This window comes from Peromyscus leucopus, chromosome 6 (assembly GCF_004664715.2).
Source record: "Peromyscus leucopus breed LL Stock chromosome 6, UCI_PerLeu_2.1, whole genome shotgun sequence".
NCBI lineage: Eukaryota > Metazoa > Chordata > Mammalia > Rodentia > Cricetidae > Peromyscus > Peromyscus leucopus.
In genome coordinates, this window is record NC_051068.1 from 14,118,927 (window position 1) to 14,140,538 (window position 21,612).

The following is a 21,612-nucleotide window of genomic DNA, read 5'->3' on the forward strand; positions in this document are numbered from 1 at the left end:
TGATCTGTGTTCTTTAATCATTCTACAGTTTTTATATCTATTACAGGTTTTTAGAGTTAGGTAATAACATTAATACTGATAAAACTTTTTGTTTTATGCAGGGATTTATCAAAGATGTCCATGAAGACTCCCTCACAGTTGTTTTTGAAAATAAGTAAGTTATTGACAGATTTTAATTTTTAAGATTGTTAATATTGATTGTTCCTAATGATGCCAGTAGGAAAATTATTCTGCTATGGAGTGGGAATGCTTGGAGGGTTTTGATCCTCAAGAGTTCTCGTCCAGTTTTGATAACCCTTCACTTGTTTCTGTATCTACAATTTACCTATTTTCATGTTGTTCTTTGTCAAAATATGCATGAATATGATTCACTCAGCTGTTTATAGAAGTAGATGGCACAAATAGCATGATGGTAAAGGCCCACCATTTTGAAGTGGTTACAAACGGCCTTCCAAGTAGTTACCAGTAGTGAGTTTGAGGCTATCCTTAATTGCTTGATACTGATAAGAATAGGTAGTAATTCTCTTGGTATCCCAAAATCCAGGCAGGCTAAAAGTGAGGAAGACAAGTATACTAAGCTTGGTTGGGAAGGATTATAAAAGGATCTGTTAACTTGAATATTGAACTGTGACTGCCTGAGTGTCTAACAGCTACTTCATGAAGAGACAGATATTCAGCTGGCTTCTCTTTGAGAGCTGCCATGCAAACAGTAATGTAAAAAGAAAGGCCCTTGAAACCCTAGACTTTGAGTTGTCTACTTGCTCAGCATTCTCCTTAGTAACATTTCAGGTGGGATATGCCTCCTAGGCTTGAAGTGGAAACTTGAGAGCCAGGTAACAACAGCTAAATTAGTTCATATTGCTACAAAGATTAAGCCTTTTCTTTTTCTTTTTCTTTTTTTTTTGTGTTTTTTTTTGTTTTTTTTTGTTTTTTTCGAGACAGGGTTTCTCTGTGTAGCTTTGCACCTTTCCTGGAACTCGCTTTGGAGACCAGGCTGGCCTCGAACTCACAGAGATCCGCCTGCCTCTGCCTCCCAAGTGCTGGGATTAAAGGCGTGCGCCACCACCGCCCGGCTTTTTTTATTTTTATTTTTTTTTGGTTTTTCGAGACAGGGTTTCTCTGTGTAGCTTTGCGCCTTTCCTGGAACTTGCTTTGGAGACCAGGCTGGCCTCGAACTCACAGAGATCGGCCTGCCTCTGCCTCCCGAGTGCTGGGATTAAAGGCGTGCGCCACAACTGCCCGGCAGATTAAGCCTTTTCTAGATTCTAATATTTTCTAGATCAATTAAGAAACTTTTAGAGGGGATGTTTGTGCTGAAATTGAACCATGATGCTGTGAACATGCTAAGTACAAAGAAGTTCTCATCTGGGCATAAACTGAGTTTGAACTGTAAACTTTCAAAATATCCTTTAAAATGTATGTATATGGTTGTTTTTCATGCATGCATATCTGCATCAAATGCGTGTCTGGTTGTCTCAGAGGCCAGAAGAGGGTATCCCCTAGAACTGGAGTTAAAGGCATTGGGAGCTACCATGTGTGTGCTGAGTCTTCTGGAAAAGTAGCAAGTGCTCTTAGCCACTGAGCTCTCTCTTCAGCCCCTAAACTACTAATATTTGTATTACTTTTGTGAACATGTACACTAAAGTTACTTAGTTTTTATTGTTTTGTAATTAATAAAATTGTGGGGTTTTTTGACACAATAATCTGATAGCTATGAATATTATTTTGAACCTTAGTCATTATTAATAGCCTATTTTGTTTGCAGGGTTGTGATGTATTTGCCATTCTTAGGATAAGTAATTTGGAGTGTAATACTATCAGTATTAATTATAAAGTTTATAAAGAATCATGCAAAGTTCTGTTCCACCTCAACATATTGAAAAAATTAAAGAACTAAGATTCTTTTTTTTTTTCCATTGAGACATTCTGAATGATAGAACTAACTTAAAAATGTATTTAAAACATTAGGCAGAGACTATAACTTTTCCATATTAGGGTGTGCTAGACTAAAGCTAAATTTTTTTTTTTAATCTTTAGTTGGCAACCAGAACGCCAGGTTCCGTTTAATGAAGTTCGATTACCACCACCACCTGATATAAAAAAAGAAATTAGTGAAGGAGATGAAGTAGAGGTATGTGTTTTTAAGTTTTCTTTATGGTGCCTATTTTTTTGTTATAAATAAATATCCTTGGGAAAATCTGTAGCTGATGAATAATCATTCTCCTTTTCCTGTTCTTTATTGGCAGTGACAGTAACGTAGTGTTACTGGAGACGTGGTGTTAAGTGAGAAATGGATTCATATGTCAGTGCTACTAATTTTAGCTTTGGTGGACTTGATAAAGTTTTTCAAAATGAAAGTTTCTTAAAACATTAAGAATGATGATGCATTAATTTTTAGAGAAATCTAGCACAGAACCATACAGTGTTAGTAACTTTCTAAAGCTAGTTTTAGTGGTTTGTCCTTCACTGTCTTTGGTTATTGCTGTGAAGAGACATCACGACCACGGCAACTCTTATAAAGGAAAACATTTAATGGGGTGGCTTACAGTTCAGAGGTTTATTTAGTCCATTGTCGTCATGGCAGGAAGCATGGAGGCATGCAGGCAGACATGGTGCTGGAGAGTTGTTGAGAGTTCTGCATCTGTGTTGGCAGGCAGCAGGAAGAGTAAGACAGTGGGCTTGACTTGAGCATCTGAGACCTCAAAGCCCATCCCTAGTGACACTTCTCTAACAAGGCCACACTCTCTTTGGGTATATGGGGGTCATTTTCATTCAGACCACTACAGTTCTGTATGTATATGTTTATGAACTGCTTTATGGACTAGTGTAGGAATGTCTGGAATGTATATAATCCTAGCACTCCTTTGAGACTATCTTGAGCCATATATGAAATCCTGTCCTTTGAATACCCACCCTTCAGGGGAAAAAAAAATTGAAAATTATTATCACAATAAATAATGGTGAGTTAAAAAAATACCTATTTTATTTATTTAAGGTTTTTTAGTTCTTGAGAGTTTGTACAATATTTGCTGATCATATTTGTTTTCCCTACCTACCCTACCAACAGCCCACACACCCGTTAAACAACACATCTTTAAGACCAGTTTGTGCTGCCCAGATACTCTTAGATTGCACTGGAGATGGTTATAGTCTGAAAAATATCTCTCCCTCTCCTAGCACCTAACATAATAGATCTATGACAAGGGGATGGGTCGCTTGGTGAACTCCCTTCTCCATGCTGGCATGTCTGGCTAGGGCTTGCATAGGTTTTGTGAATACTGTCACAACTGCAGGAGTTCGTATGTACAGCTGCTCTGTATGTCCAGAAGATACTGTTGGATTGTAGTCATCCACTGCCTCGGATACTTAGATTCTTTCTGCCTCTCTGCCACAGTGACCCCTTAGCCTTGGGAGGAGTGGCTTCAGTATAAGTGTTCTGTTTAGGGATGAATAGTCTGCAATCTTGTAGTCTTTGCACTTTGCCCACTTGGGGTCTCTGATGATCACCATCTACTGTAAACAGCAGCATTTGAGAAATGCATTGATCTGCAGAAGATATGCTGGAAGGCTACAATAGCAAATTTTAAATTTTTAAGAAATTAGTAACATTATGAATTCCCAGACACTTAACGTATTTGTCACAGGAAGCTGGTGTGGTATTACTGAAGAGATTTTTTTAAAAGTCTCTTTTGTGCCTGGTTTATAGGGCTAGATAGTATATTAACCATTTCTCACTGTAATATCTAACAAGCAACTTAAAGATGAGCTTATTTTGGCCTTTGAGAGTACAGTTTATATTGGTAGGGAAGGCATGGTAGCTGAAATTTGAGGCTGCTGCTCATGTTGTGTCCACAATCAGAAGAGGAGAATGCTGGTGCTCAGCTCACATTCACCGTTATACTTGGTCCAGGATCCCGGGCTATGAGATAGTACTGTAGGGTCAGTCTCCACAGCTCAGTCAATCCATTCTGAAATCTCCATCGTAAACATAGCTAGGGGTCTGTTCCCCTTAGTGATTCTCGATCCTGTCAAGTTGACAGTAGTAACCATCACAAAGAGTAAAACAAGTGGGTCCACTATTTTGCTTTTGCTAGGGCAAAACTCTGTTACAGTTTTGTGTCAGTGCTATAAGCCCAATCCTTAAGCAATGTAGTTACTCCTTTCTTAGAGTTAATTTCCATGAAAATTAGCACCAATAACTAACTTTGTAAGGAGAGCCACAGCTGTAATCTAGATGTATGTGGTCACTTGAATGAGAATGGGCCTCATAGGCCCATAAAATTTGAATGTTTGTTCCGAAGGTGGTAGACTTGTTTGAGGTGGATTAGGAGGTGTGGCCTTGTTGAAGAAGGTGTGTCACTGGTGGTCAGCTTTGAAGTTTCAAAAGCCTTGTCTTTCCCATTTCTCTCTGATTTGTGGTTGCTGTTTCAACATACATGAAAGGTCTAAGATCTTGCTCCAGTACCATGCTCCCTGACACGATGGTCATAGACTCAAACCTTCTGGAGCTGTGAGGAAATAAAAACTTTTTAAGTTGCCTTGGTCATGGTAATAGGAAAGTAACTAATACAGTATACTATAGTAGTGTTCTTGAGGCATGGGGGAACCTGAGAAAATAGTACCTAGTGACTTCCATGCAGACAGCAACTGTGAGGGGAGGTGGTTAGGAAATAGTTAAGGCAGCGATGCTGCAGGTTTCCATGGTAATTTGTCTTTTTTAATATATATATACATATTTTTTCTTAGATGGCCTAGAATTTGAGAGCTTCTTGCTTCCGTTTTCTTAGTGTTGGAATTACAGGCTTTATATTACCATGTCCTGGTTTCTATAATTTTTTTGCTGTTAAGATAACTATTGTAAATCTCTGTGGTTGGACTTTTCCTTTGTGCTGCTGGCTCACCAAAAAAAATGACAAGGGAACTTATTAATTAGGAAAGCTTGGCCTATAGCTTAGGCTTATCCTACTAGCTCTTAGAACTTAAATTAACCCATTCATATTAATACATATTTTGCCTCGGCTTTTTTATCTCCCATCTTGTACCGCCTCTTTCCTCACTGTGTCCTCTGGCTTCTCTCCCATGCCTCAATTCATCTCTTTTCCCTCTCTCTCTGCCTGGAAGTCCCCCCTAACCTCTTCTTGCCTAGCTATTGGCCAATCAGCTATTTATTAAACCAATCAGAAGGCACCTTGACAAAGATGACCTCTCCAGTGTACAAAAAGATTATTCGACAACAGATCTCTGATTTAAGATGAGGTTGAGGGTAGAGTGAGGGGTTAGGGAGCCCAACCTAAATCAGCAACCACAGCTCAGCGAGATGCTGAGGATGTTTTATGTGAGTCTTTACAAATCTGTGTTGAGGTAAGCTCAGCAGCCTTCCTCTGCACCCTCTGCAGCCTGTTTCTCCAATTGGGATGAAAACATTCATGTCAGAGATTGAGAAACCATTGTTCCTAGGTTATCATTTCATTTTCCATTTCATAATTCAGTCCTCGTAAAAATTTGCTCTACAGTTTTGTAAAACATCACAAATGAAGATATAATCAAACTTTGTTCATTTTTGAAATATTAGGGAAAAAGTTTAATTTTGCCTCCTGTAGATTGACCAATCCTCCCTTCTTGTGAAGCCTCTCATCATGGATTGAAATTTTAAAAATATTTAGTGTTTAGATGTTTTGGCTTCATGGATGTCTGTTAAATGTATGTGCCTAGTGCTTGAGATGCCAAAAGAGGGCATGGATCTCCTGGGAATGGAGTTACATACAGACAGTTGTGAGCTACCATGAGGGTGTTGGGAATCAAACCTGGGTTCTCTGGAAGAGCAACAAGTATTTGTAACTGCTGAGCAATCTCTCCATCTCCTGAAGTTTAAGTTTTAAAAATAAGTGAAATTAGACAAAACTATAAAGTAGAAATGAAACCACCCTTTTTTAGCATAGATGTGATGTCCAGTTGTTCCAGATTGTGTCAGCTAGAGTTGAGTGCCTCTGTAGATTCTTCCTTTGCATATATAAGAATTTTAAGTTGTAACAACTGACTATATTACGTTGTGACTTTTGTATTAATAATTAGAGCATCATAAGATGTTTTCATGTTTGCTCATATAAACTTATTTTTTTATTTTTAATAAAAAAAATATACAAATATACAGTTCCTTGTTGTGGATGTATCCAAAATTGAGATCAGAAGTACTACTGTTAAGATTTGGCATAAGGACATGCTTTTTGTTTTAAGAGGGTCACTTGTTAGGGAGAGTTGGCCTAGTGCTAAAAGCACTTTGTTGCACAAGTGAAGATCCCAGCACTCAGGTAATGAGCCAGGCATAGTCTTTCTCAGCTGTGCTTGTAGCCCCAACTCATCACTGTTTGCTGGGGAGAGGAGATGGGTACTTACTTGCCTCCAGCCTGCCTGAAGAAAACAGAAGTTCTAGGTTCAGTAGAGATCCTGCATCCGACTAATAATACAGAGTAATAGAAAAGAATACTTGGCACACATATCACAGCAACAAACTCACAGAAGAATTAGAAAAGCCTTTTTTTTTTAAAGGTAGCTTGTGAAAACAAAATGCATGTGTATTTAAGATTTTGATACTACCAAAATTACCATTCTTTTTAGTGTCCAAAAATGTTTGAATTAGTAAAGTCTTAGAAGTTGGAGCTGAACTAATTTCTATTGATTTTTTTTTGATTGCTAGTGATTCTGAATACCTTTAAAATTAAGTTTGGTTACTGTTGATCTTGTGTCGTGTGACTTGTCTTTTTTTTTTTTTTTTTAAATATATGTAATGTTTTGTGCTACAGACAAATCTAACCTAAGATTTCACTCAATGCTAGGCAAGTCTTCTACCATGGGCTGTACACTTCAGCCCCTAAAGATGGGGTTTTTGTTCTGTTTAAACGGTCTCATTGGTGGCCCTCTGTAAACTCTTCATCTTCTTTCCTCTGCTTCCTGGGTGCTTGGATTACAAATGTTTGTTAGCATATGGCTTTTATTTTACTTACTTCCATTACCATGTCTTTATATATTTGTTGTGTTTTGTATCTTGTCCTTATCAGTCATCAACCAAAATACTGTTTGAAAGCAGAATACTTAAAAAAAAGTACATTGGTGTAGATAACAGATTTTACAGTTTTGCAATATCAGAGATTGGAACATACATCTTTCTTTGTTCATGTGAGGCTAGCACTTGACCCCCAAACTGCTGTATAGCTTGAGAAGTTTTGTTTGGTTGTAGTTTAATTTGTGTGTCTGTTTCTGTAATTGAACAGAGGATCTCATGTGAGGTGTATTCTACCCCTGAGTGATATGTTCAGTCCTTATTTGATGGTCTTATGAATACATTTTTTTCCTGTATGGTATTTTTTTTTTTGGGGGGGGCGATTTTTGAGGCAGGGTTTTCTCTATGAATGTTCTTTTTGTTTGTTTGTTTTTTGTTTTTCGAGACAGGGTTTTCTCTGTAGCTTTGCACCTTTCCTGGAACTCACTCTGTAGCCCAGGCTGGCCTCGAACTCACAGAGATCCGATCCGCCTGGCTCTGCCTCCTGAGTGCTGGGATTAAAGGCGTGTGCCACCACCGCCCGGTTCATGAATGTTCTTTTAAGTCTTGGAATTTTGCAGGTTAGCAGAGGTTAGCTGATGTTCTTCAAAGACCCTTCTAGAGTAGATAAGGCTTGTTGATTTACTGGTTAATTGTAAGTGATCATGGATAGACAAGTGGAAGGAATATAGAGACAAGGTTGGGAGATAAGAACCCAGCAATCAGAACTTACGTATCTTTTGTGGTACATCGTACTACCAGCACTTCAGTGTACTTCCCAGTACAGCAGCTCTACTGATGTACTTCTTAGGCTGAGTATTTCAGGTAAATAAGTAATTTTTCCTTTTAAACTCTGAATACTTCTGTTGGTTCCAGGACCCGCTTCGCTATGAAATTTGAGACTACAAAACACCGTTTTATATATATAAAAATGATATGTGCATATAACTCAATCTCCTGTATGCTTTGATTCATTTCTACTTCACTTATATTGAACACACGAATGCTCTGTAGGTAGTTGTATTCAATTGTTTATGGGAAAGGCACATTTCTTTTGAATATTATTTAAATCTGTGAAGTCCTTATATGAAAGATAGACTTGAGTTTGTCAACCCTGTAGGCATAACCAGTTTGTCTATTTATTATTCAGTGTCTTGCTGGGTAACCTAGGCTAGCCTTTGTACTATGTTCCTGGCTCAGCTTCCTGAGTGCTGTGATTGTAGGCATATACTACCATACCAGTGTAAATTAAAACAAAGAACAAAAAATAAACCAAAAATACTACCAGAATTGTGGTGTTTTCTGTTTTAGTACTGATAGTTTATAGATTTCACTCAATGCTAGGCAAGGCTTGGGGAGATGGAGACAGGATCGGGAATTCTAGGTCACCTTTGTGACTGGTATGTGGAGTTCAAGGCCAGCCTGAATCCTTAGGAACTCTGTCTGAAGACAAAGCAAACAACAGTGACAAAATTATATAATATAAAATTCATTTTTTTTTTGTTTTTGTAAGTTTACTATGCTGGATGAACTTAATGTGTCTCATATTTTACTTTTCAGATAAACAGTTGTAATATATTGGATGCCATGTTTTTAACACAGTTGGTTGTCTTAAGCCTTCTTATTTTTAAAATTGGATTTTTAAGTCCTCAAAACAGTTCTTAATTTTGATGACTAGTGTTGGTATGTGTTACATATATTTCCTACAGTCATCTTGTAAGAAGCATTTCTTTAAATTTATTTAAAATTACTTCAAGAGGTGTTTGGTAAGATAAGATAGATTTCCAAGAAGCTAAGTTACTAAGCTTTAAGCCTTATTTTTTAAGTAATAATATCTATCGACACTTAAAGTGCATTTAGCTTGCTAGTTGCAGCAATAACAATTTGGTTTAGTTTAAAGAGATTTTACATTTACATCTATGTCAGGATCTTTTGGGATGAATAGATAAAGGAATGTTTTTGCTCTTTAGGTATATTCGAGAGCAAATGACCAAGAGCCATGTGGATGGTGGTTAGCTAAAGTTCGGATGATGAAAGGAGAGGTAAGTGACTGTTTTCCAAGGAAACACCTTAACTTTGGGTTGCTGTGACTATCACCCTTTGTTTTCTTTTTAAATTCCCACCTCAGGTATAGTTGATTAGTTATTTGAAAAATTCATTTCATTGTACTATAGATTGAAATTAGTTTTTTTGTTGCCAAATACCAAGGATTCTTTCTATAGGTATGCTTCAAGACTGTATGACCACCAAGGTTCATACTTGTAAACATTTATAATCTGGCTTAGGTAAATGATATTGATAGTATAAAGGTATACTTAGTGTCTGTATGTAAGTGGGAGGATCTAGAACATCATCTAAAGGTTAGTATTTTTGTTCACATGAGCTTTTAAAAGAACTTTGTCTTTTAGTTTTATGTCATTGAATATGCTGCTTGTGATGCCACTTACAATGAAATAGTCACATTTGAACGACTTCGGCCTGTCAATCAAAATAAAACTGTCAAAAAAAACACCTTCTTTAAGTGCACAGTGGATGTTCCTGAGGATTTGAGAGAGGCGTAAGTAATTTTATTTAACTTCTTTATGAGCTAATCTTAAAGTCTACAAAACAGTATCATTCTACAACCAACCAACCAACACCTTATAGAAATAATCTTTAAGGAACTGGAAAGATGCTTAACAGATAAAAGCACACACAGAGGACAAGTGTTCAATTCCCAGTGTTCCTATTCATGGGTAACTCAAGCTCCAGTGCATCTGGTCCCTCTGGTTGACACTGGCACTCGTGTGCACAAAACCATCACAGAACACACATAATTAGAAATAATAAAATAATCTTTAGAAAAGAGCTTTTAAATTCTAATGGGAGAGATCAAAATGAAATACTGAGACTATATTATGCTCTTCCTAGATTTAATCCATTACTGAAGTGTTGCATCCACGTTCCTTTCTCTTTAGGTGTGCGAATGAAAATGCCCATAAGGATTTTAAGAAAGCAGTAGGAGCGTGCAGAATTTTCTACCATCCTGAAACTACCCAGCTAATGATACTGGTAAGATAAGACCATATTTTAAGTTAATGACCAGATTCCTTGTTAGATATTTCAGTGGCTTATTAAGCTTTTGTATAATGAATTTACTAATAATGTATCATGTTTTTTTGCAGCTATGTTAAATTTTCTCTCCTTTAGTAGGAAGGAGCAGATGTTTTGGTCTATTTTTTTGTTTGTTGTTGGTTGACTTTTTGATAAAGGGTCTTGCTATGCAGTCCCAAGCTGGCTCTGACTTGTAGCAGCCATCTGGTCTCAGCCTGCCAGGTGTTGCAATTAAAGTTGGACTCTTAATGACATTCATAACATCTTGAGATCATCCACCCCCCACTCCTACCCCACAGGGTTTCTCTGTAACAGCCCCAGCTGTCCTGGAACTCACTTTGTAGACCAGGCTGGAACTCACAAGAGAGCCTCCTGCCTTTGTCTCCTGAGTGCTGGAATTAAAGGCACATACCATCATGGCTAGTGCCATCTTGAGATTCTTAATGTGTAAAAAGTCTTGGATCTTTTTCCCCTAACACACATCTGAGCAGTAGATGTAACTAAGTTCCGGAGTTCAGAAAAGAAAGTAAGATTACATTAGAGAGGGAGAGCTTAGGATGAAAAGAAATAAGTAGCAGGTAAGAAGAACCAAGGATGGCTTCATTTAGAAGATTCTATTTGAGTTTGCTTGGAAAAATGATTCAATTTGTGAGTGATTAACATGTTTGTTTGTAGTCGGCCAGTGAAGCAACTGTGAAGAGAGTAAATATCTTAAGTGATATGCATTTGCGAAGTATTCGGACGAAGTTAATGCTTATGTCCAGAAATGAAGAAGCCACTAAGCATTTAGAAGTAAGTAGGTTTGCTTTTGTGTCACATGAACTTTCCCGTGTCTCAAACTGCATGACTGGTAACCGAAAACCATCTAAGACCTAGATATTTACAGCTAATACCCAGAGTCCTTAGGAAAATTAAGTAAAATTTCTGTTTTACTTTTATTAAATGTTACATTAGTTTTGCTAAGTGCCTCTTGTTCGGGCTTAGAAAATAGGTGCCAAAGGGCTTCAGAAATTAGTAATTAGGCATACCCAGAAAAACTTGCTTTTCTTTACTCTGCCTTTAATCTGAATTTTACTGCCCTATCACCTGTCAGATGTGACCTTAGTTCTCCGTAAGCCCAAAGGAGGGTTACAGATAGGCAGGTAGAGCATGCTTTACAATATGCTGCTGCTTTGTCTCCTGGGGCTCTCTGTCTTCTACTGTCTACTGCCAACACTGAGGGTGCTGGCTCTGCACATACTGCTGCCATCTGAATATGTATGTCCTAGAGAAAGGGAGGCATTTTATTCCTCAGATGTCTTCTAAACAGAAGGTGCGAATGCATTTTGAAACAGCTCTCTGAGTTGAAGAATTGCTGGCATTTTTTTTTTTTTTTTTGGTTTTGTTTTGGTTTTGTTTTTCGAGACAGGGTTTCTCTGTGTAGCTTTGCACCTTTCCTGAAACTCACTTGGTAGCCCAGGACAGAGATCCGCCTGACTCTGCCTCCCAAGTGCTGGGATTAAAGGCGTGTGCCACCACCGCCCGGCGGAATTGCTGGCATTTTACTGTTGAAAGTCATTTTAGAGTTAACTGTTTTCTGTGACTGGAATTAAAGACTGAAATATTTTGATTTCTTTCCATTTTATGATGAACTTTCTTAACTTTGTAAGACACTCATTGTTGACCTTGTTAAATTTAGTTTTTTGTTTTGTCTTGAATTTAAAAATAAATGCAAAATACTCAAAATATTTTTTTTGAGACTGGCATCCAATTTATGATAATCCTGTCAGTATGTCCAGTTAAAATTTTTACACTTTAATTGAAATAGAATTTTCCCCAAGTAATGAGATACATCCCAGTGCCTTGCCTATGCTAGGCAAGGTTTCAACAGATCTTTTTTTTAAGAACTTGGATAACTTTGTATATGTAAGTGCAATGTTTTTACGGTAGCATTGCTAATGTTCTTGGGGTTCATCCATGTGTTACTTTCCTCTTTAAAGTTTGCTGCTTCATTGTGTGAATGACCCACATTTTGTTCACCCATTTATTAGTTGGTTGACAACCCCACCCCACCCCCGCCACCTCATGGTTATTTTGAGTGATGTATGAACATCAGTATTTTTAAAAAATAAACAAAAAATAGAGTTATAAAAGAAAATTCCTGACTTCCCTCTTTTAAATAGTGCACAAAACAGCTTGCAGCAGCTTTTCATGAAGAATTTGTTGTGAGAGAAGATTTAATGGGCCTGGCAATAGGAACCCATGGTAGTAACATACAGCAAGCTAGGAAGGTTCCTGGAGTAACCGCCATTGAGTTAGATGAAGATACTGGAACGTTTAGGATCTATGGAGAGGTAAGTTATCTGCTTCCTGCCTTTGCTCACTTAGTTGGACGTAATAGTCTGTTTTATCATTTTTTTTCTGTAATTTCATTTTTCAGTAAAATACCTTTGAGGTAAGAATTCACATAAAATCAGCCTAAGTATCATAATATAAGATAATTTTTATTTTCGAAATCTTCAGAAGTGGCCAGTGTAACATCATTATGAGGACAGACTTTGAGCCATACTGCCTAGAGTAGAGTCCTGTGTCTAGAGAGTGGGCTTGGAAATTTACTAAACTTTTCTGTTGTAACATGATTATGTTTACAGTTCATGAAGGAACAAGCAATGGTTAATGGTTATGGTTAAGGAAAAAGCAATAAAAGAAAGTAATCATCCACAGAATCATTCTAATCTTAAAAAGCTATACCTATTAGAATTTAAAACCTAAATGGTCTTATCAGTAGGTCATCTTTAAAAATATGTCTGTGGACAAGCAAAGCAGCCTTGTTTTATGCAGACGTGGTCTTGCTGTGTAGAACAGGCTAGCCTCATTTGCCAGCAGTGATTCTTTCCCTCTTGAGCTCAGAGTACAGGTTTGCACTACCATGCCCAGCTTGCAGCTTTTTTATCTTTTTTTTTTTTTTTTTCCTTTGTTTTGTGGTACTGGGAATAGAACCCAGGGCTTTTGTACAGGGCAGGCAAGTGCTTGCCACTGAGCTATTGAACAAATGAATTCCGGTAGACTGAGCTGAATCTAGTGGCATAGCAAAACCGTTAGGAGTCCCCCTCTCCCCCTTTTATATGTATTTTGGGTATGGAGTTGTTTCAGGATGTTAACGGGTTTATATTTGTCTTTCCTCTGTCTAGAGTGCTGAGGCTGTAAAAAAAGCTAGGGGTTTCTTGGAATTTGTGGAGGATTTTATTCAAGTTCCCAGGAATCTTGTTGGTAGGTACTTGTATAAAAGTTAAATGTGAATATAATTAATGTAAATTAATTTAATTGGATGTTAGTTTTGTAATTTGCTTACCAGTGTACATGTAATCTGAGCTGTTTATAGACAGCAAATGCTGTGCTTTGTTCGTGTGTGTGTGTGTGTGTGTGTGTGTGTGATTGCATTTTATATGTCTTGTACCTTTAATATTTTCATCCTAGAAATATTTGTTCTGTGCTATTAATAAGACCCATAATTTGTGTAACAATTTGTTAAAGTTTTTCTTAAGTCTTCTCATCCTTTGGCTATTTCCTGTTTAATGTTTTTTTCATTTATATGTCCACCAAAATTGTGATAATGAAGGTCTTAAGCTATCTGTGATATTTTTCATTGGTTTAGAGTGCAAATTAAAGTAAATCTATGCTAATGATAGAATACTATCTTTGTACATAGAGGTCCTGAATAAATAATTGGTTGTGGCAGTAGCATAGCATAAGGTAAGAAAGAAGTCTTGGGCAGGAGAAAGGATGATGATATGAGGAGAGCTTACACTCTTGTTTATCACCATCTGTGAATATTACTGTATCGATGAGTTACAAGTTATCTGATGACATTTTTTGAGTTTGCTGTGATTAACTTACACTTAGGTATATTAATTAATGGTGGTGATGTTGATGTGCTCTTTGTTCCTGTGCCTTTGAGAAGCTGAGGACCATACCATAACCAGGGCCTCCTGTGGTAGCAAGTGCTATACTACTGAACTATCCCGTGCCTCTGATGTCATTTTGGTTGCTACTTGATACAGATAGGAAGGCTTTGGGTATATAGTAAGTACTTAGTGAACTCCAAAATAGTAAGTGTAAAATTAATGCTAACACTATGGTGGACTTTACTAGCAAGTCATGCAGTTTTGCTTTCCTTTGTCTACTTGTTTTTGACCCTAAGGAATTGTTTCCACACCTTTGGGTTCCATTAGAAGGTAATTTACTCTCTTGGCATGTGCCATTTGTCATATCCTGTAAAGTAAAATTGGGAAAAACCACTTCCCTTCTTAAAGTTAGTTGATTTAGCCCTTACTGAAGGGGATAGGGCTCACTGAGGAAAGTGCTTGCAGTCCAGCCTGAGTTCAGGTCCTTTTGCACCTCTATAAAAGCCTGTTGGGTTACCCTGGTGTGATGGAGGCAGATCCTGGGGATTTGATGGCTAGTTAGTAAAGCTGGAAAAAAGTGGATTCCAGGTTAAGTGTGAGACCCTGTCTCAACTCAAAAGAGACAGAATCATGAAAACACCCAAAAATTGACTTTTGACTTCCACGTGGGTGAGTGCACACATAGGAAAAATGGTTTATAGCAGAAAAGCTTGTTTCTTGTAATGCAACTACTAGAAGTTATGTAGGATTTCCAGGGCTCTTAAATAGGTAGGATACATTGCCAGTTAATGGCAACTCTATAGTTTTTGATGTGCCGTTGTTCACTACATAATTACTAGAGAGGCGAGTTGAGATAATAAAATTGAAGACTACTATATAATTTTAGTAAACATGAAAATGCAAAACTTTTTAAAATAAAATTATTGTTGGAAGAATGAGCTACTTTTGGATTTTTAAAAATTGATGTATATGTATGCTTGAACATAGTCATGCTGTCTTTCTGTAGGTAGAGGTCAGAGAATTGTTGTGTAGAGTCAATTCTCTCCCAGTACCTCCATAGTGGGAGATCAAATTCAGGTTGTCAGGCTTGGCTTGTGTGGAATGTGTCCTTACCTGCTGAGATAACTTGCTGCTCTGCCGTAAAGTTTACTGTCCTGCTTTTTTTTTTTTTTTTTCTTTATTTTTTTTCCTTTCTCTTCCTTCCAGAACTAGGGTTTGAACCCCAGAGCCTTGTCCATGCTAGGTAGGTCTTCTACCACTGAACCAACCATACTCCAGGCACAAGGGCTGCTTTTGAAATAATGGTTGTATTCTTTAAGACATTTATTTACATGGATGAAGTAGCTATTCTAAGAGCATTATTTAACTCAACTAAGGCTTCCTCACTTACAAAAAGGTTTTGATGGTGCTTTTATGAAAAGGAAATCAAGTTTTGTCCAGCTTAATTTTACAGAGATACTACTTGGTCTTCCAGGGTTTGTAGTATTAGTCATGGTATTTCAGAAGTAAGAAAACTGGATGTATCTAGTTCTGGTTCTCTATCTATCTCCTTATCAGTGCAGTGATGGAAATCTATGCTATGTATCTTTTGTCCACTATCCTGACTTGGTTGGCCTTTGTGATTTGAATTGCTTATGTGCTGTTTAGAAAGCATACATTAGCAGGAAAAACTTCACAGTGGTGAAACTAGACATTCTGTTGCTTGTGTATAGTAATACACTATTTCCCTCAAATGTTTCATGGGTTAAGAAGTCCTTTGAAAAATAGGTTCTTAATCCAAATGAAAGGAAAACTGAGGAATAAAAGGGAATAAGGACCTCTTGGTGGGTAAGTTCCAGAGAGGATGAATTGCTTTACATGTTTGAGGCATTCTAGTTGATCATTCCCACCTGTCCAAAATCAAAGAAAAAAGTATTTCTTGAACACTAATTTGAAAATGGATCAAAACCATTCACCTTTTAGAAGCTGCCTTTAATCAGTTCTTTACTTTGTCCCCTCAACGTTGATACTCAATGCTCAATTTATACTACAGGTCTGCTTCAGTTTGTCAATATGCTCTGGAATTTAAACTGTGGAAATGATCATTATAAAATATTGAAGGTCTCTGGTGGGACTAAGTAAGACTTGAAGGTAGGTCCCTGCCAAGGACCCAGAAGGGTGATGGATGTTAACTCACCAAGGTGTAGTTCCAAAGAAGCAAGTGAACAAGATTCTGGGGGAAGGGCTCATGTGCCATCAACTTCATTTTTGTTTTCTGAAAAGACATTTGCTTATTTTTAGCAGGATGGAGGATGAAACTGCTGCTTAAGCTTCTTTGTGTAATCTGTGAAGGTTGCTTGTGATGGGCTGCTGCTAGGGCTTCTCCGAGAAGAAACAGTCATGTGACCTCTGATGTCTGTTTTAATTAACCTCTTCAATTACTGCTCTTTAAATTGAGGCTTACTGATGGGGAAGGGGGTTTGAGATTAGGAATAAGATTTGGAAAAAAAAAACCTAGAAAAAGTGTTTGTGCATTTCTTTTTTTTTTACCCAGTTTACTGTTGACATTGTTCCTTATGTAATGGAAACTGTTCTTTCAAGCACACAGCATGACAGACTTACTTTATCTCATTTCAACTAAAATTTAAGCTTTTATGAAAAATGACCTAATTAAAAAATAATTGTGAACTTGATAACTTGTATAAGGCATATTTCTATTACTTATATCCCAAGAATATACCAGATACTTCAGTTACACATTGACTCTTCAGGTTAATCTTTATAATAGGGAAAGAGCACCTCCGTGTTCCCTTTGGAGTTTTTCTTTTAAGTATTAATATACTCAGTAACTGCTGTTTGAGTGACAGGTCCAGTATGAAGAAGGTATGAGTTTTCTCTCATTTTATAGTTTGTCATTGTTAGCAAGACAGCAGAATATACATGATATATGCTCTTATGTAAAAGTATGAAGTACTTAAAAACACTTGGTGTACAATGTAATTTTTTAGTTTGTAAGAATATACATGTGTGTGGATGTGTGTCTTCATATGAATGAAATGAACAAATTGACATGGTTAATGCCAATTAAAATTGCTTTCTCTTATGTTCAATGGGCAGGGTTTTGAAATGGATGAGTTGATATTTTAAAGTATTTTAAATGGCTCCAACGTTTAAAAATGTTTAGGCTTGGAAATGGTCTTGCATATGAACTGCATTGGACTATTGCAGGCAGTTGCCTAAGTCATACTTCAGACGGAGTTTAGCAGTCTTTAGGTGAGGTTATTAAAAGTGAAAAGAATCATCTTTGCTTGGTATTTATCATTTGATAGGAATGTCATAAATAATCTAGATTGGTACTGCATGGATAACAAATCAGTTTTTAACTTACATTTGTTTTCTTTTACTAAAGGAAAAGTTATTGGAAAAAATGGCAAAGTTATTCAAGAAATAGTGGATAAATCTGGTGTGGTTCGAGTAAGAATTGAAGGCGACAACGAAAATAAACTACCTAGAGAAGATGTAAGTATCTAATGCTATTTGTTTGCCTTTTTTATGTTAGCTTCTTAGTTTGCAATACTGTGGATATTGGTTTTGAAAATTCTATTTCTTTGGATTATTATTTCACATACTTAGAAAAATCAATTTTTTAATAAATTTTTTTTTTGAGCTGAGGATCGAACCCAGGGCCTTGTGCTTGCTAGGCAAGTGCTCTACCACTGAGCTAAATCATCTTTCAGTTATGTGGACTGTGGCTTCTTTGTTGGTTTGTCAGTACTTAAGCCAGTTTTTGTAAAAGTTTCAGTTTGTTAATCTTTTATTTTTGGTTTGAGTGTTGCCTACATGTAGATATGTGAACCATGTGCATGCCTGGTGCTTGTGGAGGTCATAAGGCATTGGATCCATTGGTACTAGAATTAGGAAGGGCTGTGAACTGTCTCATGGGTGCTAGGAACCAAACCTAGGTCCTTTGCAAAAACAAATGCTCTTAACTGCTAAGCTGTATCACTCCAGTTCCATTTTAGAACCTTTTTACTCTTGAGTATAAAGCTGTGAATTTGATGCTACTCAATGAAGCACTCTGCCAAAAGTAATTCTTGATCACTCCTTGGCCATTTCTCGGTCTCTTCTCATGTTACTATTTTGCTTACAATTCTGTTATTAACTGCTTACACATCAAGGTGTTTATTTAATCACATTTGTAGGTTCAGTGATCAACATGGTATAGCTGATTTGGGGCTTTAAGGCCTGAAAATAAGCCAAATGTTGTCCCTAAAATAATCAGCCAGAATTCAGGACACTACAGTTTCTTCAGTTTTGCACAGTAGGGTACTGTTCAGAGAACTGGCTAACTCTCAGAAAGAATCAGTCTTTTAAAATAAATGAGATCATTGTCTTGATACCAAGTATTGGGTGTCCCAAGATGGCTACTGAAGGTAGCACTTCTTTATTTATTTGTATTAGAATATGGAGTTGAAATACACTTAAAAATAAATATACTTAAGTATTGTACATTGATTTCACAAGGGTCAGAACATTTTTCTCAGTAATTTCATTCACACTTTTAAAATGTGTGTGTCACATAACTTCTGCTTGCTTCATATGATTTTAGGATGTCTTTCACAGATAAGGATTAAAAAATAGTGTCCAGCATACTAATCTTCACTTTTCTCATATACCTAGTATATAACAGCAATCTCAATTCTGATCTGATGGCTATGATAGTCTGAATCATTAAATAGCTCAAGCTCAACTACAACCTTTTGTTTTTGTTTTCTGTTTTGTTTTTCAAGATAGGGTTTCTCTCTGTAGCTTTGGAGCCTATGCTGGTGCCCCCCAAGTGCTGAGATTAAAGGTGTGCACCACCGCTACCGGCTGCAAATACAACTTTTGAAGTTGATAGTCAAAGCTAGTTTTTCCTTGGCGTGTTCCCACTTGCTTTTCAGTATTTCCATTTCAGTGCAAATTTATTCTTGGTGGGTTCTTTTTTTTTTTTTTTTTTTTTCTTGGTGGGTTCTTGATAAAAAAGAACTTACTGTACTACCTACCCTCTCTGAGTAGCTTGGGCTATTGTTATTGCTATTTCCGGGCCTGGGTTAAGAAACATAAATACATCCCGGGTATGGTGGCACATACCTTTAATCCCAGTACTCAGGAGGCAGAGGCAGGTAGGTAAATCTCTGAGTTCTCAGCCAGCCTGGTCTACAGTGTGAGTTCTAGGACAGCTAGAACTACACAGAGAAACCCCGTTTCAAAAAAGCAAAACCAAACCGAAGAAAGAAGAGAAACAAAACATAAATACATTGCAGAGGGCTCCCATGGTTGAATAGTCGAGTAAGGAGGTTGGATGTGTGGGAATGAGACTGCTGTTTTCAACACAAGCTGCTTGGGTTCATTTTGGTTGCTGCGTGCAATTGCCTACCTCATATGCTGCTCTAAAGTGTAAAGTTTTATGCGTTGAAATGTTTTGTGGGGTTGGGTAAGTGACGTTCAAAGTGTAGGGAAGAAGCTTGATGACGAACCCTAGTTCCGTCTTTGAAGTCTATGTTAAAGTGGAAGGAGAAAAGCAGTTCCACAGATTTGCCCTGCCCCTCCACATGTGGGCAGGCAAGGACGGACACACACACACACACACACACACACACACACACACACACACACCCTGCCCCTCCACATGTGGGCAGGCAAGGACGGGGACACACACACACACACACACACACACACACACACACACACACACACGCGCGCGCGCGCGCGCGCGCGCTGTATTCCTTCTTGGGCTTCGTCTTGGTTTGTACCTTCATAGTTAAAATTACTTCACGGTCAGTGCAGGTTTCTGTGCAGGGCCCTTAGCAACTGTCATGGTTTATTATCTACTTTTTAAGCAACTATACTAAGTAAGTTACCTGTTAGAATTTTTAACAAATTGCTTTGAAAATATATTCATAAGGAGAATGAAAAGGTATTTAGATAGTCTATTTAAAAGGTATTTTTGAGAGGAGAGATGCAAACTTGCAGGGAATTATTGCTGTACTATGATTTTTGTTAAATAGTAGGAAGTTGATGTATGTTCATAAGGCAGAAAATGTTGACTAAGCCATCTTGATTCTCTTTATTCTTGTTTTTTAAAAACATGTATTTTGTGTGTATGGTTGCTTAGTGTGCATGTATGTATGTTTACCTTGTATGTGACTGGTGCTTTTGGAGATGAAGGCATCAGATCCCTTGAAACTTGAGTTAAATATGGTTGTAAGCCACCATGTGGGCACATGGAACTGGACCTGGGCCTACTTCAAGCTCAACAAATACTTTTTAACAACTAAGCCATTGTTTATACCATCCCCTTTTTGCTGTACTTTTTAAAAGCCTTCTTGTTCTGAAATTTAACCAAATAAACAACAATTTGGGATAGTTGTTTGATGTTTATTTTTGTTTCTTGGTATCTGCTTTTCAGTGATTTTCTTATATTTTACATTGTGTAAATAGTAATGCTCTGTATTCAGTGTCTTTCTCGTGTGTGTGTGTGTGTAGACCAGGCTGACCTCAAACTCACAGAGATATCCACCTGGCTCTGCTCCCCAAATGCTGGGATTAAAGGCATGTACCACCACTGCCTGGCAGAATATGTCTTTTAGTGCTCAGAAGCATCTACATACTTAGCTTTTTGGTTGTTTTGTTTTTTAAATTTAGATAATAGGATCTCACCCTATTTTATATTGAACTAGTAATTTTCCTCTTTCTTCAGCCTCCAAGTGCTGAGATTTATGGGCATGTACCGCTATGCCTTTTCAAGGAGGTCTTACCTGAGCACTTACTATAGGGATAACTTGTCTAATAAGTGTTTGGCTTATAAAGCTGTGCCTGCTGTGATAGTTTTTCTAGTCTGAAAGACCATGACCATTTGGTTAATTCCTGAGATTGATTAGAAATCAGAAAACTAGCATGAACTGATTTTTAATTTTTTTTTTTTAGCAAACAAATATAATTTTGCACGAATAAGGCATTGAAAATCTGCTTTTCAGATTAATTACTGTATATTGCAGAAAAATTTGCCAAATGATATAATTAGTGTGTTAAATTGAAGACATTGCGCTTTCTTATAGGGAATGGTTCCATTTGTATTTGTTGGCACTAAAGAAAGTATTGGAAATGTACAAGTTCTCCTAGAATATCACATTGCTTACTTAAAGGTATGTATACAGTTCACATTGTATTCTTTTTTCATCTCTGCTGCATTTACTGTGTGAATGTTCTTACTGTAAATAAGCTGCCTATATACTGAACAGGCTTGTTTATGGTGATGGTTGGGTATTTAAATATTTTTAATTGACTTCAGTTTTTGCCTGGTTTTTGTTGAAAACTTAGAGAATAAAGTGTTCTTTGCCCTTATACTTTTTTTTGGGGTGGGGGGCTTTTCTCTGTAAGTTTTTAAGGTTCTTTTAAAGAAATTGATCATTCTTTGGGTTTGAACAGTTTGTCATTGTTTACAATAGCTGTGTGCTCTTTATTAGGGATAGTTTATTTCCATTTTCGCACTTTAGCCATCTGCACACAAGGTAAAATTGGGCATCTTTGAGATCTCTGGTATTGAATCAGCTACCTTGCTCCCAATAGATGTTGTTG

At 37.2% G+C, this 21,612-nt stretch overlaps 1 protein-coding gene across 6 annotated transcripts in view; it reads left to right on the forward strand.

Annotated features, from left to right (window-relative positions):
• Window positions 1–21,612, forward strand: part of Fxr1 (FMR1 autosomal homolog 1) — a 54,729-nt gene that overhangs the window by 19,777 nt on the left and 13,340 nt on the right. For all 6 annotated transcript variants that reach the window (XM_028872681.2, XM_028872685.2, XM_028872680.2 and 3 more), the window contains exons 2-11: window positions 102–154; window positions 2,038–2,131; window positions 9,007–9,078; window positions 9,445–9,593; window positions 9,994–10,087; window positions 10,805–10,921; window positions 12,292–12,462; window positions 13,300–13,378; window positions 17,402–17,511; window positions 21,093–21,179. In XM_028872681.2, the coding sequence (XP_028728514.1) occupies window positions 102–154; window positions 2,038–2,131; window positions 9,007–9,078; window positions 9,445–9,593; window positions 9,994–10,087; window positions 10,805–10,921; window positions 12,292–12,462; window positions 13,300–13,378; window positions 17,402–17,511; window positions 21,093–21,179 (1,026 nt within the window). The remainder of the gene's footprint in view (window positions 1–101; window positions 155–2,037; window positions 2,132–9,006; window positions 9,079–9,444; window positions 9,594–9,993; window positions 10,088–10,804; window positions 10,922–12,291; window positions 12,463–13,299; window positions 13,379–17,401; window positions 17,512–21,092; window positions 21,180–21,612) is intronic.